The 25,424-nt window shown below is 48.8% G+C and overlaps 1 protein-coding gene across 8 annotated transcripts in view; it reads right to left on the bottom strand.

Moving 5' to 3' along the window:
• LOC119955040 (coiled-coil domain-containing protein 91-like) overlaps positions 1 to 25,424 on the bottom strand; it is a 185,750-nt gene that overhangs the window by 87,357 nt on the left and 72,969 nt on the right. For all 8 annotated transcript variants that reach the window (XM_038780854.1, XM_038780862.1, XM_038780856.1 and 5 more), the window contains exons 6-7: positions 23,427 to 23,528; positions 7,519 to 7,596 (exon numbers count right to left, since the gene is read on the bottom strand). In XM_038780854.1, the coding sequence (XP_038636782.1) occupies positions 7,519 to 7,596; positions 23,427 to 23,528 (180 nt within the window). The remainder of the gene's footprint in view (positions 1 to 7,518; positions 7,597 to 23,426; positions 23,529 to 25,424) is intronic.

Genomic DNA, 25,424 nt, shown 5'->3' with positions numbered 1-25,424 from the left:
TCTTGGTAGTGTGGATGAGCAGAGGGATCTCGGTGTCCATGTACATAGATCCCTGAAAGTTGCCACCCAGGTTGATAGGGTTGTGAAGAAGGCCTATGGTGTGTTGGCCTTTATTGGTAGAGGGATTGAGTTCCGGAGCCATGAGGTCATGATGCAGCTGTACCAAACTCTGGTACGGCCGCATTTGGAGTATTGCGTACAGTTCTGGTCGCCTCATTATAGGAAGGACGTGGAAGCTTTGGAACGGGTGCAGAGGAGATTTACCAGGATGTTGCCTGGTATGGAGGGAAAATCTTATGAGGAAAGGCTGATGGACTTGAGGTTGTTTTCGTTAGAGAGAAGAAGGTTAAGAGGTGACTTAATAGAGGCATACAAAATGATCAGAGGGTTAGATAGGGTGGACAGCGAGAGCCTTCTCCCGCGGATGGAGGTGGCTAGCACGAGGGGACATAGCCTTAAATTGAGGGGTAATAGATATAGGACAGAGGTCAGAGGTGGGTTTTTTACGCAAAGAGTGGTGAGGCCGTGGAATGCCCTACCTGCAACAGTAGTGAACTCGCCAACATTGAGGGCATTTAAAAATTTATTGGATAAGCATATGGATGATAAGGGCATAGTGTAGGTTAGATGGCCTTTAGTTTTTTTTTTTTTCCATGTCGGTGCAACATCGAGGGCCGAAGGGCCTGTACTGCGCTGTATCGTTCTATGTTCTATGTTCTAGGTGGGGGAGTTCCAATACTGGTTAGAGAACATATTACAGCTGTACAGAGGGAGGAGGACACCATGGAAAATAATCAAGTAATGAGGCACTGTGGGTAGAGCTCAGAAACAGGAAGGGGGCAGTCACTATGATGGGGGTGTGCTACAGGCCTCCCAACAGCCACAGGAAGTTGTGGAACAGATATGTAAGCAGTCTCTGGATATATGTAGAAATAATAGGGCTGTTGTAGTGGGAGACTTTAATTTTCCTCATATTGACTGGAAATCCCTTTGGGCGAGGGGTCTGGATGGTAATATGTTAAGTGTGTCCAAGAATGTTTTTTGCAACAATATGTGGATAGTTCGACTAGAGAGGGGGCTATATTGGACCTAGCACTAGGGAACGAGCCCAGCCAGGTCATCAACCTTGCAGTGGGAGAACGTGTGGCGAACAGTGACCACAATTCCGTTAGCTTTAGGATACTCATGGAAAAGAACGAGTGTTGTCCTCGGGTTAAGGTGCTAAATTGGGGGAAGGCTAACTACAACCAGATTAGGCAGGATTTGGAGGCTGTTGTTTGGGTGAGTCTGTTTGAGGGTAAATCGATAATTGGCATGTGGGAGTCTTTTAAGGAGCAGTTGATGGGAGAGCAGGATAGGCGTGTGCCGGTAAAAAGGAAGGACGGCAAAGGCAGGATTCGGGAACCATTGATGACCAGAGAAATTGAGAATCTTGTCAAAAAGGAAAAAGATGCATATGTGAGGTATGGACAACTAAAAACAAATAAACACTTGAGGAATATAAGGAAAATAGAAAGAGGGCAAAAAGGGGTCACAAAATGTCCTTGGCAGACAAGATTAAGGAGAATCCCAAGGCATTTTATAGGTATATTAGAACATAGAACAGTACAGCACAGAACAGGCCCTTCGGCCCTCGATGTTGTGCCGAGCAATGATCACCCTACTCAAACCCACGTATCCACCCTATACCCGTAACCCAACAACCCCCCCTTAACCTTACTTTTTAGGACACTACGGGCAATTTAGCATGGCCAATCCACCTAACCCGCACATCTTTGGACTGTGGGAGGAAACCGGAGCACCCGGAGGAAACCCACGCACACACGGGGAGGATGTGCAGACTCCGCACAGACAGTGACCCAGCCGGGAATCGAACCTGGGACCCTGAAGCTGTGAAGCATTTATGCTAACCACCATGCTACCGTGCTGCCCACGGTACAAGTGGAGAGCTAGAGAAAGAGCTGGTCCACTCAAGGACAAAGGGGGGAAATCATGTATAGAATCAGAGAAAGTAGGTGAGATCCTTAATGAGTATTTTACATTGGTATTCACAAAGGAGAGGGGCATGTTGATTGGTGTTGTCTCAGATGGATGTGTAAACACTTTAGAACAGATCTTTATTACGAGGCAGGAAGTGTTAGGTGTGTTGAAAAGCATCAAGGCGGACAAATTCCCAGGACCAGATGGCATCTATCCCAGATTTCTGAGGGAGGCAAGAGATGAAATCGCTGGGCCTCTGACAGAAAGCTTTGTGTCCTCATTGGCCACAGGTGAGATCGCAGAGGATTGGAGTACCGTTATTTAAGAAGGTTTGCAAGGATAATCTGGGTAAATATAGGCCAGTGAACTTGGCGTCAGTGATAGTGAAATTGTTGGAAAAGATTCTCAGAGATAAGATCTATGCATATTTGGAAGTGAATGGTCTTATTAGCGACAGGCAGCATGGTTTTGTACGAGGGAGGTCATGTATCACTAATTTGATTGACTTTGTTGAGGAGGTGACAAAAATGATTGACGAGGGAAGGGCTGTGGATGTTGTCTACATGGAGTTTAGTAAAGCATTTGATAAGGTCCCTCATGGCAGGCTGGTGCAAAAGATTAGATACATGGGGCGAGATTCTCCGCAAATGCGGAGAATCGTAAAGGCTGCCATGGGACAGGCCGTGGCCCACGGCAGCCTTGATGCCCACTTCCGGAGCCAATTCTCCCCCCCCCCCCGGGCGGGGCTACGGGCGCGGCCCCTTGCGACACGGCGGCTCGGCCTTGACGACGGTCGTCAAGGCCGCACGCAAGCGTCATGCCGGCTGACGCGGCCAATGACGTCAGCCGCGCATGCGCAGGTTGGACAACGCCAACCCGCTCATGCGCAGTTGGCGTCTTTTCTCTCAGCCGCCCCGCAAGATGTGGCGGCTTGATCTTGCGGGGCGGCGGAGGGAAAAGAGTGTGTCCGTTACGGACGCACGGCCCGCGATCGGTGGGCACCAATCGCGGGCCTATGCCCCCCTTGGCACGGCCGTGGTACTGCTGTGCCAATCGGGCCCCCAGATGCCCCAAACGGGCATCTGGCGCCCGTTTCACGACGGCAGCGAGCAGGTGTGTTTGCTGCCGTGTTGAAGCGGGCGTGAAGCCCCGGCCGCTCGGCCCATCGGCCTCGGAGAATCGCCGTTCGCCATAAAAACCGGCGAGCGGCGATTCGTGGCGTGGGTCAGGCGTGGGGGGGGGGGGAGAATAGCGGGAGGGCGTGAAAAATGTCGCAAGGCCCTCCCGCTATTCTCCCACCCGGCGTGGGGGGGCGGAGAATCGTACCCATGGGGTCAGGGGTGAACTAGCTGGATGGATCCAGAACTGACTTGGCCATAGAAGACAGAGGGTAGCAGTGGAACAGTGTTTTTCCGAATTAAGGTCTGTAACTAGTGGTGTTCCGCAGGGATCAGTTCTGAAACCTCTGCTCTTTGTAATATATAAATGACATGAAAGAAAGCGTAGCGTGTCTGATCAGCAAGTTTGCGGATGATACTAAGATTGCAGGAGTTGCGGATAGTGATGAAGATCATCAGAGAATACAACAGGAAATAGATAGGCTGCAAGATTGGGCAGTGAAATGGCAGATGGAATTTAACCCAAACAAATGCGAGGTGATGCATTTTGATGGATCCAATTCAGATGGGAGCTATAAAATAAATGGCAGAACCATCAGGAGCATTGAGACAGAGAGATCTGGGTGCGCAGATCCTTAAAAGTGGCAGCACAGGTGGAAATGGTGGTAAAGAAAGCATATGGCAAGCTTGCCTTCATAGGACGGGGTATCGAGTATAAAAGCTCAAAAATTATGTTACAATTATCTAGAACGTTGGTTCGGCCACATTTGGAGCACTGTGTCCAATTCTGGTCACCGCACTACCAGAAGGACGCGGAGGCTTTGGAGAGAGTACAGTAAAGGTTTACCAGGATGTTGCCTGGTATGGAGGGTATTAGCTATGAGGAGAGATTGAATGAACTGGGATTGTTCTCCCTAGACAGACGGAGGCTGAGGGGCGACCTGATAAAAGTTTATAAAATTATTAAGGTGAACAATTGGAGTTTTTTTCCCAGGGCGGAAATGACAATTACAAGGGGGCACAAGTTCAAGGTGAGGGGGGAAAGGTTCAGTGGAGACATGCGGGGGAAGTTTTTTCCAGGTGGTGGCCTGGAATGCACTGCCAAGTGAGGTGGTTGAGACAGATACGTTAGCGACTTTAAGATTTATCTGGATAGGCACATGAACAGATGAGGTATAGAAGGATATTGGCGGTTGGTCACGATAGGATACGTGATCGGCGCAGGCTTGGAGGGTTGAAGGGCCATTCCTGTGCTGTATTGTTCTTCGTTTTTAATAATTGGCCACTCGTCTAGGTCTTAAAATGGGCATTTAAATAACATTTTCAGACAAACTACTAGATGGAACACCTTTGAAAACAAAACGCCTGGTCACGGGAAGGGAAGTAACAAGGAAGGCTTGTGTTACAAACTTTTGGATTGATCTTAGCATTTGTAATTAAAAGAGTAGTTTTTTTGTTTAATAGATCAAAGAATTATTTGATTATCTTTATGTTTTCACAGACTGAAATTAATTTTCCTTCCATATATAGTGGGAATTCACCAGGCAGTTTTCCTCTTTGAAGTAGTGCCTCAACTGAAAAAAGATTTATTAATAATGGTATTTTATTCAAGAAACACATTCGATCAAAGTTCAATTGCAGTGTAACTTACATCAAAAAGAAATTTACACATAGATTAAGTATTCAGATTAAAAACATACAAACATGCAATGTTCATAGAGAATCAAAAAGCAAAAAACAAATTCAGCAGGTAACAGGGACGCGGTGGACAGGATATCAAAAGGGTAAAATTGAATTAAAGTTACAATCAATGCACCATTCCTGCATTACAGGCAGCAAAGTACATACAAATTTCATCATTTAAATACTTCATTCAGGACTCGAACCATTAAGGAATAGGGCTACATCGGTCCCTTTCCATTCTGTATCTTACAAGGTTGAATTTAGTCCCACTTCTGGGTTACCCTGGTTGCTCTTCATGTCATGGTTAATTTAACTTGTCTCATATTCCTACTACCTTTGTTTTCCATTACTGCATAACTCATTCCCCAGCCCCATAACGTATTCCCCAGCTCCATAACATCCTTAACCTCACCATCCATGTCTGTACTTTCAGCCACCTGGTTTCCAAACTCTGCAGTCTCTCCTCTTAAGACACTCTGCAAAATCCACTTCGTCACCCTTTACCACACAAGGAGCTCATGGTGTAGAGGGATAACATATTACTGTCGATAGAGGATTGATTAGCTAACAGGAAACACAGGGTCGGCATAAATGGGTGATTTTCTGGTTGGCAAGATGTCACGGGTGGAGTGCCATAGGGATCAGTGCTGGGGCCTCAACTATTTACAATCTATATCAATGATTTGGGATAAAGGAACAGAATGTATAGATTCAAAATTTGCTGATGACACAAAAACAGGAAGGAAAGCAAGTTGTGAAGAGGACATAAGGGGTCTGAAAAAGGACATGGAAAGGTTAAGAGAATGGGCAAAAACTTGGCAGATGGGAGTATAATGCGGGAAAATGTGAACAGCAAGTGGTTAGGAAGGCAAATGGAATGTTATCATTTATTACAAGAGGAATGGAATACAAAATAGGGATGTTTTGCTATAGTTATACAAGGCACTGGTGAGACCACCCCTGGAATACTGTAAAGTTTTGGTCTCCTTATTTAAGAAAGGACACAATTGCTTTAGAAGCAGTTCAGAGAAGGTTCACTTGACCAATACCCGGAGAGACCAGGACTCAGGGACATATTTAAAGATAAGGGCCGGGATTCTCCGAAATCCTGGCCAAGTGTTGACACCGGCATAAATACCGGAGTGATGTACGCTGGTGTCAACGGGTGTCCTGGACCAGCAATTCAGCGGTCTACATGGGGCCAGCACGGCCCTGGAGTGCTGCGTACTACTCCAGAGTCGAAAAGCAGCCCTGCACTGCCGGCACGGGTCCGTGCATGCACGCGATGGCCGTCTCCGCGCCGGTGCCACGCAACATGGCGGAGACCTACAGCGGGGCCGCGCGGAAGGAGGTAAGCTCCCATCTAGATCGCGTCGCTCGCCAATCGGAAGCCCCCGATCGCAGGCCTGGGCCCCATGGAGGCCCCCCCCCAAGTCAGATCCCCCCTCCCCACGACATCCACTGTGGCCGTGGGTCCGAGCTCCGCCGGGTGGTACCAGCTTGGAACCACGCTGCGGGACTAGGTGGAACTCGGTGGGAGTTTGCCAGGTCGACCGCGGAGAATCGCCGGGCTTGGGCAATCTCCAGTTGCCAGAGAATCGCGTCGCGGCTTGGCGGGAATTATCCGTGTCCCCGCCGATTCTCCGAGAATGAAAACGAGGAGAAGTATTTTCTGTCAGAAGGCCTGAGTTCTCTTCTCCAGAGCCATTGAATATTTTTGAGGCAGAGGTGGTTCAATCTTGACTAACAGGGGAATCAAAGGGTACTGAGGTGGGCAGAGTGTGGTGCTGAGGCCATAGTCAAATCAGCTATATTATTGAATGGTGGAACAGGTTCAAGAGGCAGACTGACCTACTGCCACTATTAATTTGTCTGTTTAAACAAGCTGCTGGTATTAATTTACTTATATTTTAGATTTTGTATATTAGAAAGCAACATCAAGTTAGAAAATTCAACTTTAAAAAGATTATAAGATTACAATCTTTTCCCTGTTTCAACTGAGAACCTCTTTGTAACTTAATGACGTGATCAGACAAAAGTAATTGCTTTACACAGATATGCAAAAGTACACTAGAAGGCAGAGTTCCTCTGAAGAGCCAACAAATACAATTTTTTCTTCAGTCACCATGGGTGGGATACTATGGCCCCCCCAGCCGCTTGTTTCTTGGCAGCGCACCGTTTTCTCTTCTCCCGCCACATGTCAATGGGATTCCCATTTAAGTCACTCCATGTCGCCAGGAAACCCCCGGGCGGGGGTGCGCTACTGGCAGAAGAGGATGCCAATAGCCAGAGAATTTCAGCCCATTTCTATAATGCAAGCTGCATTCTTCTCATTTAACTTTGGAATGGATTATACGCTTAGTATTTGCAATTGGAGTTATGTATAAATCAATTCATTCTTCACTTTTGTTTACAACTTGCGTTAATGAAACACCATCAGGCATTGGAACAGGAGAAGGCTATTTAGTCCCTTCTACCATGCAGAATACTTTTTCTTAATAGATTCAGAGTACCCAATTCATTTGTTCCAATTAAGGGTTAATTTAGTGTGGCCAATCCACCTAGCCTGCACATCTTTTGGGTTGCGGAGCCGAAACCCACACAAACACGGGGAGAATGTGCAAACGCCACACGGACAGTGACCCAGAACTGGGATCGAACCAGGGACCTCGGCGCCGTGAGGCAGCAGGGCTAACCCACTGCGCCACCGTGTAGCCCTACCATGCAGAACACTAACCTTAAATTCTTCAATGATAACGCTGAGAGCATCATGACCAGCTTTCCTCAAGTCTTCCAGTTCTAGTTTATGTTTCTCCTGCAAACAGAGTATTACATATGGTTAAAGTTTCAAAGTGAGACTATTAAAGATGTTACAACAGAATTCAGCTGTCAACACTGTTCCGGCTGTTCTGATCAACGGGATCTCTTCCGGTACTGCCGACGGTGAACACTCGCCGTGGATTTCCTGGTTGCGGGAGAGTGGGCGGTCGATTCAACGGGAAGCCCAATTGACAGCGGTGAAACCGGAATGTCCCACCTCCAGGCAATGGTAGTCGCCTTCAGTTGCCGAGAAACACGCCACGGGAGCGTGGGAAACCCCCCATCCAGTTATTTTTGCGCTCAACATGGAAATAATACCATTACATCTGTTCATGGGTGAAGTTTTCAGTTATCACCATAAAAGGATAAGCATGATAATGGCAATAATTTTAGAAACTGTAAAACTCTAAGCAACTCAAAGCAAGATAAGGTAACAAAACTTTCATCACTAGATGATACAATCAAAAAAATGATACAATCAAACAGCAATTAAAGCATCGGCATTTATTTCACTCTAAAGGAATGTTCACATGTTTTACCTGCAGCTATATATTTGTCACATCCATGGAAATAATGTAAATTGTTTGGAAAAAAACTGCACATTGTTTCATCCTGATGAAACTTGACTATGTTTTGTTATGCTCTTGACGTAGCATAAGATGCTTCCTTGATGTGCTCTCTGACAAAGGAAGGTTCAGACTTGGAGATTGCCTTAACACATTTATTAAACTGTTAACGATTCTCCTACTTGGATTCAACTCTCCTGTTAATCCTGCTATAGCTACTCAGACTGACGAACCAGTCAGCTATAATCCACGTGGTGGGTGTGATGTGTTTCATTCAACCCTGTGTACTCACTAAGTGTCTCCACTGGAAAGAGGAAGATCATGTGTACTGTGTCCTTTTATATGGGTTGGTGTAATGCCCTCCTGTGGTAATGTCACCTCTGTGTGTGTCGTGACTGCCCATTGGTCGTGTCCTATCTTACTAGCCTATTGGTTGACTGTCTATGTGTCATGATGTTTCTGGTGCCCCCTCTAGTGTCTAGCTAGGTGTAGTGTGTTCACATTAACCCCTTGTGTATTTAGTGTCCTAGGGTATCTACGTTAACCCCTTGTATATTTACAGTGATGCATATCCACCACAGACTACATGGACAAGACAAAGCAAAATAAAAACTATGGATGAATGCCTGAACCATTTGAATGGTCACGTGATTAAGACTGAAGTAGTTGCTGCTTTGGCAAAATTTGTGGCCGATTTTATTCCCATCCAAACTTGTCTCTCGCCACTTCCCTCCTCCGACTCTCCCTCTATCCGCTTCCTTCACCTGACCCTCCCGTTATCCGCTTCCCTCCCCGGACCCTCCCGCTATCCGCTTCCCTTCCCTGACCCGACAGCTATCCGCTTCCCTCCCCGGACCATCCCGCTATCCGCTTCCCTTCCCTGACCCGACAGCTATCCGCTTCCCTCCCCGGACCCTCCCGCTATCCGCTTCCCTCCCCGGACCCTCCCGCTATCCGCTTCCCTTCCCTGACTCGACAGCTATCCGCTTCCCTCCCCGGACCCTCCCGCTATCCGCTTCCCTCCCCTGACCCGACAGCTATCCGCTTCCCTCCACGGACCCTCCCGCTATCCGCTTCCCTCCCCTGACCCGACAGCTATCCGCTTCCCTCACCCGACCCTACAGCTATCCCCTTCCCTCCCCCGACTCTCCCGCTATCCGCTTCCCTCCCCGGACCCTCCCGCTATCCGCTTCCCTCCCCTGACCCGACAGCTATCCGCTTCCCTCACCCGACCCTACAGCTATCCCCTTCCCTCCCCCGACTCTCCCGCTATCCGCTTCTCTCCTCCGACCCTCCCGTTATCCACTTCCCTCCCCCGACACACCCGCTATCCGCTTCCCTCCTCCTCCAACCCTCCCGCTATCCGCGTCCCTCCCCCGACTCTCCCGCTATCCGCTTCCCTCCCCCGACTCTCCCGCTATCCTCCCCCGACCCGACAGCTATCCGCTTCCCTCCTCCGACCTTCCCGCTATCCGCTTCCCCCAAGACCCTACAGCTATCCGCTTCCCTCCCCGACATTCCCGCTGTCCGTTTCCCTCCCCCGACCCTACAGCTATCCACTTCCCTACCCCGACTCTCCCGCTATCCGCTTCCCTCCCCGACTCTCCCGTTATCCGCTTCCCTCCTACTCTCCCGTTCACTGTTTCCCTCCCCCGACCTTCCCGCTATCCGCTTCCCACCCCCGACCTTCCCGCTATCCGCTTCCCACCCCCGACCTTCCCGCTATCCGCTTCCCACCCCGACCTTCCCGCTATCCGCTTCCCACCCCCGACCTTCCCGCTATCCGCTTCCCTCCCCAGATTCCCTGCTCGCCACTTCCCTCCCCGACTCTCGCGCTATCCACTTCCCTCCCCCGATTCTGCTACTCGCCACTTCCCTCCCCCAACTCTCCCGCTACCCGCTTCCCTCCAACTCTCCCGCTCGCCACCACCCTCCCGGCTCTTGCGCTATCCGCTTCCCTCTCCAACATTCACCCTGTCTGTTTCCCTCCCCCGACCCTACAGCTATCCACTTCCCTCCCCCGACTCTCCCGCTATCCGCTTCCCTCCCCCGACTCTCCCGCTATCCTCCCCCGACCCGACAGCTATCCGCTTCCCTCCTCCAACCTTCCCGCTATCCGCTTCCCCAAAGACCCTACAGCTATCCGCTTCCCTCCCCGACATTCCCGCTGTCTGTATCCCTCCCCCGACCCTACAGCTATCCACTTCCCTCCCCGACTCTTCCGCTATCCGTTTCCCTCCTCCGACTCTCCCGTTATCCGCTTCCCTCCTACTCTCCCGTTCATTGTTTCCCTCCCCCGACCTTCCCGCTATCTGCTTCCCACCCCCGACCTTCCCGCTATCCGCTTCCCACCCCGACCTTCCCGCTATCCGCTTCCCACCCCCGACCTTCCCGCTATCCGCTTCCCTCCCCAGATTCCCTGCTCGCCACTTCCCTCCCCGACTCTCGCGCTATCCACTTCCCTCCCCCGATTCTGCCGCTCGCCACTTCCCTCCCCCAACTCTCCCGCTACCCGCTTCCCTCCGACTCTCCCGCTCGCCACCACCCTCCCGACTCTTGCGCTATCCGCTTCCCTCCCCGACTCTCCCTCTATCCGCTTCCCTCCCCCGACTCTCCTGCTCGCTACTTCCCTCCCCCGACTCTCCCACTCGGTCTCACTCCCCCGACTCTCCCGCTCTCCACCTCCCTCCCCCGACCTTCCCACTATCCGCTTCCCTCCCCCCGACTTTCCCACTCACCGCTTCCCTTCCCCGACTCTCCCGCTATCCGCTTCCCTCCCCGGCCATCCCGCTATCCGCTTCTCTCCTCCGACTCTCCCGCTAACCGCTTCCCTCCGCCGACTCTCCCGCCATCCACTTCCCTCCCCCAACTCTCCTGCTTGCCACTTCCCTCCCCCAACTCACCTGCTCGCCACTTCCCTCCCTCGACTCTCCCCATCCGCTTCCCTCCCCCGACTCTCCTGCTCGCCACTTTCCTCCCCCAACTCTCCCGCTATCCGCTTCCCTCCCCCCGACACTCTCGCTATCCGCTTCCCTCCCCCGACACTCTCGCTATCCGCTTCCCTCCCCGACACTCCCGCTCTCCGTTTCCCTCCCCTGACTCTCCCGCAATCCGCTTCCCTCCCCCGACTTTCCTGCTCGCTGATTCCCTCCCCGACTCTCCTGCTCGCTGATTCCCTCCCCGACTCTCCTGCTTGCTGATTCACTCCCCGACTCTCATGCTTGCCACTTCCCTCCCCCGATTCTCCCGCTCGCTGATTCCCTCCCCGACTCTCCTGCTCGCCACTTCCCTCCCCCGTCTCTCCTGCTCGTCACTTCCCTCCCCCGATTCGCCACGCGCCGCTTCCCCTGCGATCCCCTACTCACCGCTTCTCTCCCCGACGCTCTCGCTCGTCGCTTCCCTCTACCGATCCTGCCACTTGCCACATACCTCCCCAATCCTGGCGCTTTCCGCTTCCCTCCTCAATTGTTCCACTTGCCACTTCCCTTCCGAAGCTTCCTATGCGCTACTTCTCTAGCATCTCCCTCTTGCTCATCACCTCCTTCCCTGACCCCTCATTGACTACTTCCTCCCCTACATTCCCATTTGCAAACCCCTCACTCACTCACTTGCTCACTTTCCCCTTCACCTCCCCCCACCCAAGTCCTCGCTCACAACAAGCATTCAAATGAGCAAAGCAGTGAGCACGAGGAAGGCAGGCAAGAGAGCGAGACACCATGCAGGAGGATTAGGGAGGGATCAGCAAACGGGAGAAGCAGCAAAATGGGAGTCAGTGAGAGGAGCAGCAAGTGGGAGAGCAAGATAGCGAATGGGTTGAGAGGAAAGTGGTGAGAAGGAGGAAGGTGGCAGCGGGAGGGTCAGGGAGGGAGGGAGAGAAAAGGGGAACATGCGAGTCAGGGATAGTAACGGCACGTCAGGAGAGGTGGCAAGTTGGAGGTGGGAAGCGGCAAGCAGGAGATAAATTGAAAGGTCTAGTCGGTTATTGAGAGTTTAGAGTTAATAACATAACTCTTACTAAATCGTCGCGAGTAGCTGAGAAGATTTTTGAGGCAGTTAATACATTGATCTAGCCATTCTATTGCAGCTGGTTTTCTAGAATTATTGAAGGAAGATTGATCCTAAAGACATCTGACACATAAAACCACAAGGGCATTTCTCGGGAGTTTGTAAAAGTTTTAGATTCCTGGCCCAGGTGTCCAATGAATAATGCAAAGTTCCTTGTGAAATTATCTCATGGGACATTTTAAAGCATGCACACTTCGAAATACTACCGCTCCCCAATTCACTTTTGTGTGCACGGTGACAGATAGTTTACTTCAAAAACAGTGTAACGCTTTATTACTTCACAGTTCACAGATCTTTAATCTAAGAAAAAATCCCCCTGGGATTCCTTTCTCTCTTCACTACAACACTCTCCTTCCCAGTTTCCAAATGTGGTTTCCTCCTTCAATATTCACTTAATTTACACAGGCACTGCCTCTCTGACCTTCATCCTCCAGTTCACAAGAGTCAAATTCACGGGACAATTTACCTTTGCCTGATTATGTTTGTCGATGTGAAGATAAAACTGAGCTATTTTCCTCGCGATTGAAAGTAAAGTAAGAAAATACCCAATAATCTGAAAAAAATAAAAGTTGCTCTTTCCACACTTTTAGCTCTTCATATTTTGCACTTGTCAAATTGAAACAAAAGGCCTTCCTCTTGCCTTGAGCCATTGTTACCAATTCAACACTTCTTCTGTTAAATTACTAAAATACAAGCTCCAACATAAAACCTAACAAACGCCTCTCTCATGTATTGTAATGTAGTGGCTATGGTTACGAAGTTAAAATCTTGGGGGGTCATGAGTGAAAATACCACCAAGGTTAATTTAAAATTTAATTCAGTAAATCTAATAATTTGTGAACTAGCAACTTACTGTGCCAATGGCTGAGGGTCTTGTTCTTTTTTCTTTCTACCTACCTCTGGTAACATTTTATAAATATATATTACATGTCATTTTTTTTGTTTCTACTCATGGTGTTCACTTGGGCATTAATTTGATAACTGGTCTATAGTGTCCAGCTTTTTGGCTCCTTCCGTCCTTTATGGTTTTCCAATCTGTTGTGACCTTTCCAGAATCTCCAATTAATTCCCCAGTCTCATCCCCCAAGGGGCAATGTTTACCTTAAATTCTCTCTTCCATGTTATATACATGTAGAGGCTCTTACTGTCTATTTTTATATTTCAACTAGTTTACTCTCATAATTTTGACCTCTATTTTTGTAGGAATCCTTTGCCGGTTTATAATGGGAGGATACAGAGCGTTTGGGAAATAAGTAGTAGGTCTAAATAAGAAATCTGGATTGGCACAGGCTTGTGGGCCGAAGAGCCTGTTCCTGTGCTGTAATGTTCTTTCTTCCAAATCTTCTGGCCCACCACTATTGTATTCACAGTATTGTAAGCCTTTATTTCTAATTTGATATCATCCTTGACTTCCTTAATTAGCCATGGATGATGTGGCCTTCTCATAGAATCTCTCTTTTGTAATGGAATTATCTTTGCTAAGCATTATAAAATATCTCCTTAAATGCTTGCCGCTGCTTATTTACCATCTTACCTTTGAGCCTATTTTCTTAGTCCATATTAGCAAACTCTTCACAACTTTACAACTGCCTTTATTTATGTTTAAGGGTCTAGTTTCGGACCCACGATCCTCACTCTCAAGCTGAATATGAAATTCTATCATGTTATGATCACGGAATGAAATTTAAAATGTTATTAACAGATGAATGACAAGGGTTAAGCTATAAAGTGAAGATGAGAATCCATGTCACGGTACAACCAGTAATGAACTGTGAAAAGATAATCCAAATGATGGCACAGTAGCTATACCACTGTCAGCCATACTGAGAACAAGTCCAGCATTGATGCATTTATGCTTTGAACTGTGCAAGTACCTGAAATGTTTACAAGATGCAAATGAAAGACAAACTACCAATTGAGAAAAGGAAGAACCACCAGGATGAATCACAACAGTTTCGCGTGATGGACATTCATCAATTCTGCCCATCTTAAAAATAGCTGAGCTCCCCGAAGAAAAAGTGGAAAACATTGGCAGAGAGCACAGGTCAGTAAATCAACTTTACAGTTGTAGTATGACCTTTCCATACTTGAACCCCCATTGAGTACTAAAAGGAACATTTCCACACAGGGACTGATAGTAGGACAGTAGTAACAACTTGCATGTAAATAGCTTTAAGATGGTAAAACATCCCATGGGGCTTTGCAGGAATGTTTAGCAAATAGAATTTGACAAAAAAAACAGACAGCACTGCACCATTTTGCCATAATTGTTCATAAAAGTTTGTGACAGAAAGCAGAAGCCTGGAAGCAGGCACCTTCCTTCCCACTCAATTAGGAAAACGTGAATGATGATGAACAGGTTGCCTAAAAAGACAAATAAACAATGAAGGGAAACAGGGGAATGTAACTAAAAAACATTGTATTCAAGAGAAATGTAAATATCTTTAACCTGCCAGCATGCCAGCATGAAACTCAACACCACACATTACACACAGCAACTGCAAATCCTCACCATGAAACCCGAATATTGAATCATATTTAATCTATACTTGATGGGAAACAGACATGCATAAGGAACATTTAAGTTGCTGAACTATATTAAGAAAATTGCTGAAGATGAACATATTCAATCTGAGCTTGAAACTAGTTGTTTGACGGGAAAATAATGTGCACTTCAACCGAGTGGTGAATTTCAGCACCAAGGGTATTTCAGACAAAATTAGTCAGAGTATATTGAGCTGCAGCAATGTTTCCCAAACATTTTGAGCTGAGGAACCCCGAGTGACCTACCAAAAGCATCAGGGAACCCTGAGCATTCTCATAATGTTGGCTCCCCTTTTTCTACCATGAAATAGGTGCGAACACAGAAATTAAATGTAAACAAGTCTTCTCTAGCTATCTCTGTGCATATATTAATCTGGTAATAACTTTAAAATACTCTGATTAAAAATATGTTACCATCACCCTTTGTCATTTTTAATGAGAGGAATTATGCTGAAAGGCTGATTCTAAAATCGGACACACGCTCACATCTCTCTCCCTTACATTCTTACATGGACACTCTCAAACTCACACACATACTCACATGCACATACCTCTCTCTGAGGGTGGAATCTGCCCCTTCTCCGCCACACATCCCCCCGCTCTTTCCTGAGGCCAGAGCCCCCCTCCACCTTTCCCCATGGCCAGAACCCTGCCCCACTTTTCCATTGCCAGAACCCAACCTCCACTCCATTCGCAAGGCCACTTCTCCCACTTTCCCGAGGTCAGAGCCTCCCCCCTTTCCCGAGGTCAGAACCAACCCTCCCCTTTCCTGAGGCCAGAACCGTTCCTTTTATGCAGCCCAAACCGCACTGCACAATTCACAAGGCCCGAACCACACAACTCTTTTCCCAAGGCTCAAACCGCATTGCACAATTCCCAAGGCCCTAACCGCACTGCTCCTTTACCAAGGCTCGAAAAACACTGCTCCTTTCCCAAGGCCCGCACCGCATGGTTTCATTCCGAGGCCTGAATCGCACTGCTTGTTTCACAAGGCCCTGACCGCACTGCTCCTTTCTCAAGGCCCTGACCGCACTGCTCCTTTCTCAAGGCACGAATCACAAGGCATCTTTCCCGAGGCTCGAATCGCAGTGCTCCATTCCAAGGCCCTAACCACATTGCATCATTCCCAAGGACCGAGCCGCACGGCTCCTTTTCCAAGGCCCGAACCGCACTGAACCTTTCCCAAGGCCGGAACCGCGTTGCACCATTCCAAAGGCCCGAACCGCATGGCTCCTTTCCCAAGGCTCGAACTGCACTGCTACTTTCTCAAGGCCCTAACCGCACTGCTCCTTTCCCAAGGCTCGGATCGCACTGCTCCTTTCCCAAGGCCCTGACCGCACTGCTCCTTTCTCAAGGCCCGAACAGCACTGTTCCTTTCCCAAGGCTCGAACCGCACTGCTCCTTTCCCAAGGCCCTGACCGCACTGCTCCTTTCCCAAGGCCCTGACCACACTGCTCCTTTCCCAAGGCCCTGACCGCACTGCTCCTTTCTCAAGGCCCGAACAGCACTGTTCCTTTCTCAAGGCCCTGACCGCACTGTTCCTTTCTCAAGGCCCTGACCGCACTGTTCCTTTCCCAAGGCCCTGACCGCACTGCTCCTTTCCCACGGCCCTGACCGCACTGCTCCTTTCCCAAGGCCCTGACCGCACTGCTCCTTTCCCAAGGCCCTGACCGCACTGTTCCTTTCCCAAGGCCCTGACCGCACTGCTCCTTTCCCAAGGCTCGAACCGCATTGTTCCTTTCCCAAGGCCCTGACCGCACTGCTCCTTTCCCAAGGCCCGAACAGCACTTCTCCTTTCTCAAGGCCCTGACTGCACTGCTCCTTTCCCAAGGCCCTGACCACACTGCTCCTTTCCCAAGGCTCGAACCGCATTGTTCCTGTCCCACGGCCCTGACCGCACTGTTCCTTTCCCAAGGCTCGAACCGCACTGCTCCTTTCCCAAGGCCCTGACCGCACTGCTCCTTTCCCAAGGCCCTGACCGCACTGTTCCTTTCCCAAGGCTCGAACCGCACTGCTCCTTTCCCAAGGCCCTGACCGCACTGCTCCTTTCCCAAGGCCCTGACCGCACTGCTCCTTTCCCAAAGCTCGAACCGCACTGTTCCTTTCCCAAGGCTCGAACCGCACTGCTCCTTTCCCAAGGCCCTGACCGCACTGCTCCTTTCCCAAGGCCCACACCACACTGCTCCTTTCCCAAGGCCCTGACCGCACTGCTCCTTTCCCAAGGCCCTGACCGCACTGTTCCTTTCCCAAGGCTCGAACCGCACTGCTCCTTTCCCAAGGCCCTGACCGCACTGCTCCTTTCCCAAGGCCCACACCACACTGCTCCTTTCTCAAGGCCCGAACTGCACTTCTCCTTTCTCATGGCTCGAACCGCACTGCTTTTTTTCGTAGCCTGAACTGCACTGCTCCATTCATGAGGCCCGAACCGCACCGCTCCATTCCCAAGCTGCACTGCTCCTTTCCCAAGGCCCGAACTGCACTGCTCCTTTCTCAAGGCCTGAACCGCACTGTTCCTTTCTCAAGGCCTGAACCACACTGCTCCTTTCCCAAGGCCTGAACCGCACTGTTCCTTTCTCAAGGCCTGAACTGCACTGTTCCTTTCTCAAGGCCCAACCACACTGCTCCATTCCCAAGGCCCAAACCGCACCGCTCCTTTCTGAAGGCCCAAACTGCACTGCTCCATTCCCGAGGCCCGAACCGCACCTCCTTTCTCAAGGCACGGATTGCACTGCTCCATTCCCAAGGCCTGAACTGCACTGCTCCTTTCTCAAGACCCAAATTCATTGCTCCTCTCTCAAGGCCCGAACTGCACTTCTCCTTTCTCATGGCTCGAACCGCACTGCTCCTCTCCCACAGCTTGAACTGCACGGCTCATTTCCCAAGGCCAGATCCTCAACGCTCCTTTCTCAAGGCCCGAACCATATTGTTCTTTCCTCAAGGCCCGAACTGCACTGCTCCTTTCTCAAGGCCCAAACCACACAGCTCCATTCCCGAGGCCCGAACTTCACTGCTCCTTTCTCAAGGCCCAAACCGCACTGTTCCTTTCCCAAGGCCCTGACCGCACTTCTCCTTTCTCAAGGCCCTGACTGCATTGCTCCTTTCCCAAGGCTCGAACCGCACTGTTCCTTTCCCAAGGCCCTGACCGCACTGCTCCTTTCCCAAGGCCCTGACCGCACTGCTCCTTTCCCAAGGCCCTGACCGCACTGTTCCTTTCCCCAGGCTCAAACCGCACTGCTCCTTTCCCAAGGCCCTGACCGCACTGCTCCTTTCCCAAAGCCCTGACCGCACTGCTCCTTTCCCAAAGCTCGAACCGCACTGTTCCTTTCCCAAGGCTCGGATCGCACTGCTCCTTTCCCAAGGCCCTGACCGCACTGCTCCTTTCCCAAAGCCCTGACCGCACTGCTCCTTTCCCAAAGCTCGAACCGCACTGTTCCTTTCCCAAGGCCCTGACCGCACTGCACCTTTCCCAAGGCCCTGACCACACTGCTCCTTTCCCAAGGCTCAAACCGCACTGCTCCTTCCCCAAGGCCCTGACCGCACTGCTCCTTCCCCAAGGCCCTGATGCACTAATCCTTTCTCAAGGCTCGAACAGCACTGCTACTTTCTCAAGGCCCTGACCGCACTGCTCCTTTCCCAAGGCCCACACCACACTGCTCCTTTCTCAAGGCCCGAACTGCACTTCTCCTTCCTCATGGCTCAACTGCACTTCTCCTTTCTCATGGCTCGAACCGCACTTCTTTTTTTCGTAGCCTGAACTGCACTGCTCCATTCATGAGGCCCGAACCGCACCGCTCCATTCCCAAGCTGCACTGCTTCTTTCCCCGAGGCCCAAACTGCACATCTCCTTTCTCAAGGCCTGAACCGCACTGTTCCTTTCTCAAGGCCTGAACCGCACTGTTCCTTTCTCAAGGCCTGAACCGCACTGTTCCTTTCTCAAGGCCTGAACCACACTGCTCCTTTCCCAAGGCCTGAACCGCACTGTTCCTTTCTCAAGGCCCAACCACACTGCTCCATTCCCAAGGCCCGAACCGCACCGCTCCTTTCTCAAGACCCAAATTCATTGCTCCTCTCTCAAGGCCCGAACTGCACTTCTCGTTTCCCATGGCTCGAACCGTACTGCTTCTCTCCCACAGCTTGAACTGCACGGCTCATTTCCCAAGGCCAGATCCTCAATGCTGCTTTCTCAAGGCCCGAACCATATTGTTCTTTCCTCAAGGCCCGAACTGCACTGCTCCTTTCTCAAGGCCCAAACCACACAGCTCCATTCCCGAGGCCCGAACCATGCTGCTCCTTTCTCAAGGCCCGGACCGCACTGCTCCTTTCACAAAGCCCGAACCGCACTGCTCCTTTCACAAAGCCCAAACTGCACTGCTCCTTTCCAAAGGCCCGAACCGCACTGTTCCTTTCCAAAGGCCCGAACCGCACTGTTCCTTTCCCAAGGCCCGAACTGCACTGTTCCTTTCCCAAGGCCCGAACCGCACTGCTCCTTTCCAAAGGCCCGAACCATACTGCTCCTTTCCCAAGGCCCGAACCACACTGCTCCTTTCTCAAGGCCCGAACCATACTGCTCCTTTCCCAAGGCCCAAACCGCACTGCTCCTTTCCAAAGGCCCGAACCATACTGCTCCTTTCTCAAGGACCGAACCATACTATTCCTTTCTCAAGGCCCGAACCGCACTGCTCCTTTCACAAAGCCCGAACTGCACCTTTCCTTTCCTGAGGCCAGAACCGCACTGCTCCTTTCCATAGGCCCGAACCATACTGCTCCTTTCCTGAGGCCAGAACTGCAATGCTCCATTCCCAAGGCCCAAACCACACTGCTCCTTTCTCAAGGCCCGAACCCCACCATTCCTTTCCTAAGGCCCGAACCGCACTGCTCCTTTCCAAAGGCCCGAACCGCACTGCTCCTTTACAGATCTGGTGACTGTAGATATTGGGCAGCCAAATTTTTTCAGACTTAATTGTTAATTTCAATTGCGCTGCGACTACGGGACAAGTGGGGCTGGAATTTGCCCTACACTAGCCCAGGATGTCGTAACAATGCATAATGTGGAAAATAATTGTTGGTCAATTCACAATCCTTCACATGTTTAATGGTACAGAGCAAGTGCAAGGGAATGAGATTACAGGAGACAGGTCACACAAACACAATGGACTGATAGGCCTCTGTGCCTAAAATTTCTATGATTCAATGTTTCATAGCACAGGCAAAAGTCCATTCCAGCAAGTATGCATGACAAAACACTTTGTCTAATAAATCACAGCAATCAATGTATATTGTAATGTGACAATAGTTTCCCGATCTTTCACTCCATTCACAGTATGAGTGTTTGGGTACAATTGAAGGGAACCTAGCAAGAAATACAGCATTGTTTGTGCACCTATATAAACAGTATTCAGAGAAGCCACTCAAAACTGAGCATTCATGAAGCAATATGGGCCATCAGCGTCAGCATTAATATATTCAACCACAATCTCATGGCCGATGCATATCCCTCACTCTACCATTACCATTAAGTTGAGGGATCAACGCTAGTTAAATGAAGATTGTGGGAGGCCATGCCGGGAGGAGCACCAGGCATATGTAAAAGTGAGGAGTCAACCTGAGGAAGCTACAACACATGACTACGTGCATGACAAACACCATAAGCAACATGCATTAGACAGAACTAAGCCATTTCACGACAAATGGATCAAATCTAAATCTGCAGTCCTGTCACATCCAGTCGTTAACTGTGGTGGACAATTAAACAACTGGAGGAGGAGACACCACAATTATCCCCATCCACAATGATGGAGGAGCCCAGCACATCAGTGCAAAAGACAAGGTTGAAGTGTTTGAAAACATCTTCAGATAGAAGTGTTGAATGGATGATCCATCTTAGTCTTCCCGAGGTCTCCAGCATCACAGATGTCAGTTTTCAGCCAATTCAATTCATTCCACATGACACCAAGAAATACCTGAAGGAATTGGGCAGCACGGTAGCATTGCGGTTAGCACAATTGCTTCACAGCTCCAGGGTCCCAGGTTCGATTCCCGACTTGGGTCGCTGTCTGTGCGGAGTCTGCACATTCTCCCCGTGTGTGCGTGGGTTTCCTCCGGGTGCTCCGGTTTCCTCCCACAGTCCAAAGATGTGCAGGTTAGGTGGATTGGCCATGCTAAATTGTCCTTAGTGTTGGGTGGGGTTACTGGGTTATGGGGATAGGGTGGAGGTGTGGACCTTGGGTAGGGTGCTCTTTCCAAGAGCCAGTGCAGACTCGATGGGCCGAATGGCCTCCTTCTGCACTGTAAAATCTATGATTATGATTATTCTATGATTACAAAGGCTATGAGCCCTCACAACGTTCTGTTGTCTGAAGTGTACAAATGACTTGTACGCCAGAACAAGCCATGCCCCCTCACTAAATTGTCCTGTACAGCAATAATACTGGCATCTACATGGCACTATAGAAAATTGCCCGGTATGTCTGGTCCACAAAAAGTAGAACAAATCTAAACCCACCAACATTTGCCCCATTAGCCTACTCACGATCATCAATAAAATGATAGAAGGCATTGTCGACAGTATTATCAAGCAACACTACTCAGTAATAAGCTGCTCAGTGACACAGTTTAGGCATCATGGAGCTCTAGTAAAACTGGAGTGAATAGGAATTGGGGGGAAATCTGTCCACTGGTTGGAGTCAAAAATAGGACAAAGAAAGATGGCGGTCAATTATTTTAGTCCCAGGATATTGCTGCAGGAATTCTTCAGGGTAGTCTGAGGCCTAACCATCCTCAGCTGTTTTACCAATGACCTTCCCTCCATCGTAAGGCCAGGAGTGGGGATGCTCAAACGCTATGAAAATTCATCATTTCGTCCTGCCATCTTGCTTAATTCGACAGGAATCCCACTACAGAGGGCATTATGAGAATAAACTGTGACCTGCATCTGAGTCACTGAGCTGCCTCAAAGCTTTACATTGTTAAGCTTAACATTGTTGAGACTTCCATTACTATAAAAGTAAAAATCTAAAATCCAGCTTCTGCGTAATTGTAACGAAAGGGGTATGTGCAGCATTTCTATATGATCAAGACGGAACCAGAAAATGGCAGGGATGTATCACAATTGGGTCTTGTTGCACTAGAGTGCAGCATTTAACAAATACTTTCCTCTCCTTTAAAAAAAAACCTCAATACAACTGTGTTACAACACCCTGGCCAAGTGTGTGGTCAATTCCAGCCCCATAGACCCCGGAGTTCCACCGCAAGTGTGAATTAATCAATAATTTGTATATTTTCCTGAGATCTTCGACCCTCAACTGCTTCAATGACTTACAGGCACCAGATTTGTACGTAAGACATTAAAAAATTATTTATTTATAATATGAGAAGAGATAAACATGTAATGGAAACAATAGAACAGTAGCTTACTAATCTAACTATCCCCAAACCCAGTCCTACTCTCCTTTCACACAAGACAGAGACATGGTGAGCGGGAAGAAATGGTTCAAAAATAACAGGGATTAAAAGGGCAGAGGTGAATCTTTGCTGAGGAAATAGTAGTCTTTGTGGTCGGAGTTCTTGAAATCATTAGTTAGTTTCGATATTTTAAGGTTGTCTTCAATTAGAGCATGCAGGCTGTAGAATTCTTTCTGGGGAGTCACTCTTAGTCGAATGACCTCCAACAGGCTGGCTCTCAGACTCTCTGAGGTAATATTAGAATTCTGCACCTGAGTATTTCACTAAGTTTTTAATCAGCCTTGTCTTCCTACAGGTGGCACTGAACTAGACCTCCTCACAGGTTGAACTGACTGCAGAGAAAAAGGTCTTTGAACACAGCTCAGCAGTTGAGAAAGATCAGATTCAGCTCCCCAGCCTTTTAATCAAATTTACCTTCACAGGCCTGGCTGTGTAGAGAGATGTGCCTTAGCTTCTAGTGGGACTTCTCATAAGCTGGCTGGAAGCATTTTAAATCGCGAGGCAGAGAGCTGATAGAGAGAGCCCAGCCGTGCTGTGGGCTGCTTTCCAGGTCTCAAGCAGAAACATTGAAAGGCAAAATGGAACCCATCTGGGTTTTCCTAAATCTTCCAGAACCTTCTGATGGACTCCACCAAATCCAATTGAAAACAGAATATGTCCCAGAGTTTACATAGAGGGGATTGGCTGCTAGCCAAGTCCACCAAAATGCCACAGAGCACACGGTACAGAGGGGTGTGCCTGAGTAATTTTACATAGCAGCTTGCAGCAACGGGAGGGGTGGGGGGGTCCGGGGGGGGGGGGGGGGGGGGGGGGGGGGGGGGGTTCAGTTAAAAACCCAAAGTCTATAGTTTAAAACAAGGACTGTAATTCTGAGGCAGCAGGCAAGGCATGAATTAAAAAGGGAAACAAGGACTGGAAAGATGTCCCTTACAACTGCCAATCCAAATGAGTTCAAGGGGTCAGAGTTGACATGGTTTATATGCATTCAAATTGACAAATTGTACTGCGGCCACAAAACAATCTAATTCCCCAATTTCCAAAGGCTGACCATTTTAAAATTAAGAAACAAGGTCAGTGGTAATGGTGATCGATGGTGTAACATGGCCAATACAGACCTTTCATATATAGTGCAAACTGCACGTTTTACCAACCCAAATATTATTCATGCACTCATGCAAGCTTTAATTACCTGGAGCTGATTGTAATGGTCTTCATATGAAATTTCCTCTGTTTTTTTTTCTTGCAGATGTTCCTCTAACTTTGAGTACTTCTCAAACATCTCCTGCAATTCCTTCAAAAAAATAGAAGAATTTGGCAATCAAGAAAAGGCTTGCCACATAAATATGCAACAAAATCATCAACTTATGAAAATTAGCTAACCTACATTGTGTACTATCTTCTCAAAGTCAGGCAATATCAAATAGGTAAGACGAAATGGGCTACGATTCACATGGTTCTTCCTGTTCTCTTTTCTTTATTATGGTGGTTTTGGATATGAACCCAGATTCACATAAAGAAATAACCCAGTATAGAGTGTTGTGTATTCCATTATGCCAGTGCATCCATTTCCAGCTACAAAGTGGCTGGCGTGAGGCAAGACGACAGTAGCTGAACACTGGTCAATGACAAAACCATTCTGCCTGATGAGATTGGAAACAAGTTGCTCACTACTCAGTCTCTTTGCAAGTGATCAATAAATTCAAATGGTAATTGTGTCCGATCTCACTGGACGGGCAAACCCACCAAAATATTGCACATGTGTACACAAACTCCGGGTGTGACCATACCTGTTGCAGAATGACTAGCACCTAAATGGTCAGTAAGGTTAGCCACATTCACATTCTCACTGTTAACAAAGAACAGCAAGAATATAATTTGTGGTTGATGGTGAAAGAGGTTGAGGTTCTTATATCGTTAATGAGTCTGTAGTGAATGATCTTTATAACTTGGATGTTATGGCTACAATCATTATGATTAGGTAGCTTGCGTGGCTACCATGAGTCGGTAAATGCCAGTCTGAAGTACAAATAGCGCTAGCCATAGCGATGAACTCAGCCTACAAAGCACAGCCAAATGCAACCTGTAACAAATTGGCAATATGGCCCAAAGAACAGCTCAGTTTTGCTTAGCTGTTGATTTATTTTATTTGGAATTCATGAACCTCGCGGTCTGGAGAGATTTTTTTTTTTTTAAACACACGCTTTCGCCTCAACAGTAGATAACACAAAATCAGAACACCAATTTTATGAGCTGAATGGAACGTAAATTTTAACGTAATATGTTGTCCCTGGAGCCCTGCCTAGATGGTTCACAAAGCTAAATGGTTAGACCGTCCCGTTGTGGTGAATTTGACACCACATAATGAAATGTATATCAATAGAGTAAAGAATTACAGCATGCAAATGGGCCTTATTACAGCAGCAGAAACAACTGAGAAAACACTTACAAAGCAATATGTAATTTTTAAAATCCGGCTAGTTTCATGTTTTATGTTTAAAAAACACAATTAAATTCAATTTCAATCCTAGCAGCAATACTCCTTCAGAATATAAAGTTTATTACCTTATACCTTATATACTAAATAACACCTGCCAGTCACACAATATAGACTGCCACAGCCAAGGTGCCCAGGCGCCAGGTTGCCCATGCTAGAAATTGGGCCCGGTGGTGCCTTGCCCTTAAGAGTTGGGGTATGGCAGGGGGTGCGGGGAGGTCCCGGAGGCTGCGGCGTGGTGTATTGCAGGGTCGAGAAATCAGGGCACATTTAAAAATGGTGCCCTAATCTCTTCCAGAGCCAGTGCAGGAAGTGAGGGAAGTGCAGCCTTGGAGGGGTGTTCCCAACTAAGGCCTGAAAAAACAATAGCATCCCGTTTGATCATGGAATCACTACGGTGCAGAAGGAGGCCATTCAGCCCATTGAGTCTGCACCGGTCCTCTGAAAGAGCACCCCACCAAGACCCAAACCCTACGCTATCCCTGTAACCCCATCTAGGGCCAATTTAGCATGGCGAATCCACCGAACCTGCAGGTTTGGACAATGGGAGGAAACCGGAGCACCCGGAGGAAACCCACACAGACACGGAGAGGAAGTGCAAGCTCCTCACAGACAGTCACCCAAGGTGGGAATTGAACCCAGGTCCCTGGCGCAGTGGCACAATAGTTAACATTGCTGCCTCACAGCGCCAGG

This window comes from Scyliorhinus canicula, chromosome 20 (genome assembly GCF_902713615.1).
Source record: "Scyliorhinus canicula chromosome 20, sScyCan1.1, whole genome shotgun sequence".
NCBI lineage: Eukaryota > Metazoa > Chordata > Chondrichthyes > Carcharhiniformes > Scyliorhinidae > Scyliorhinus > Scyliorhinus canicula.
The sequence above is the reverse complement of the archived record's forward strand: the minus strand, read 5'-3'. Positions and strand labels throughout refer to the sequence as shown.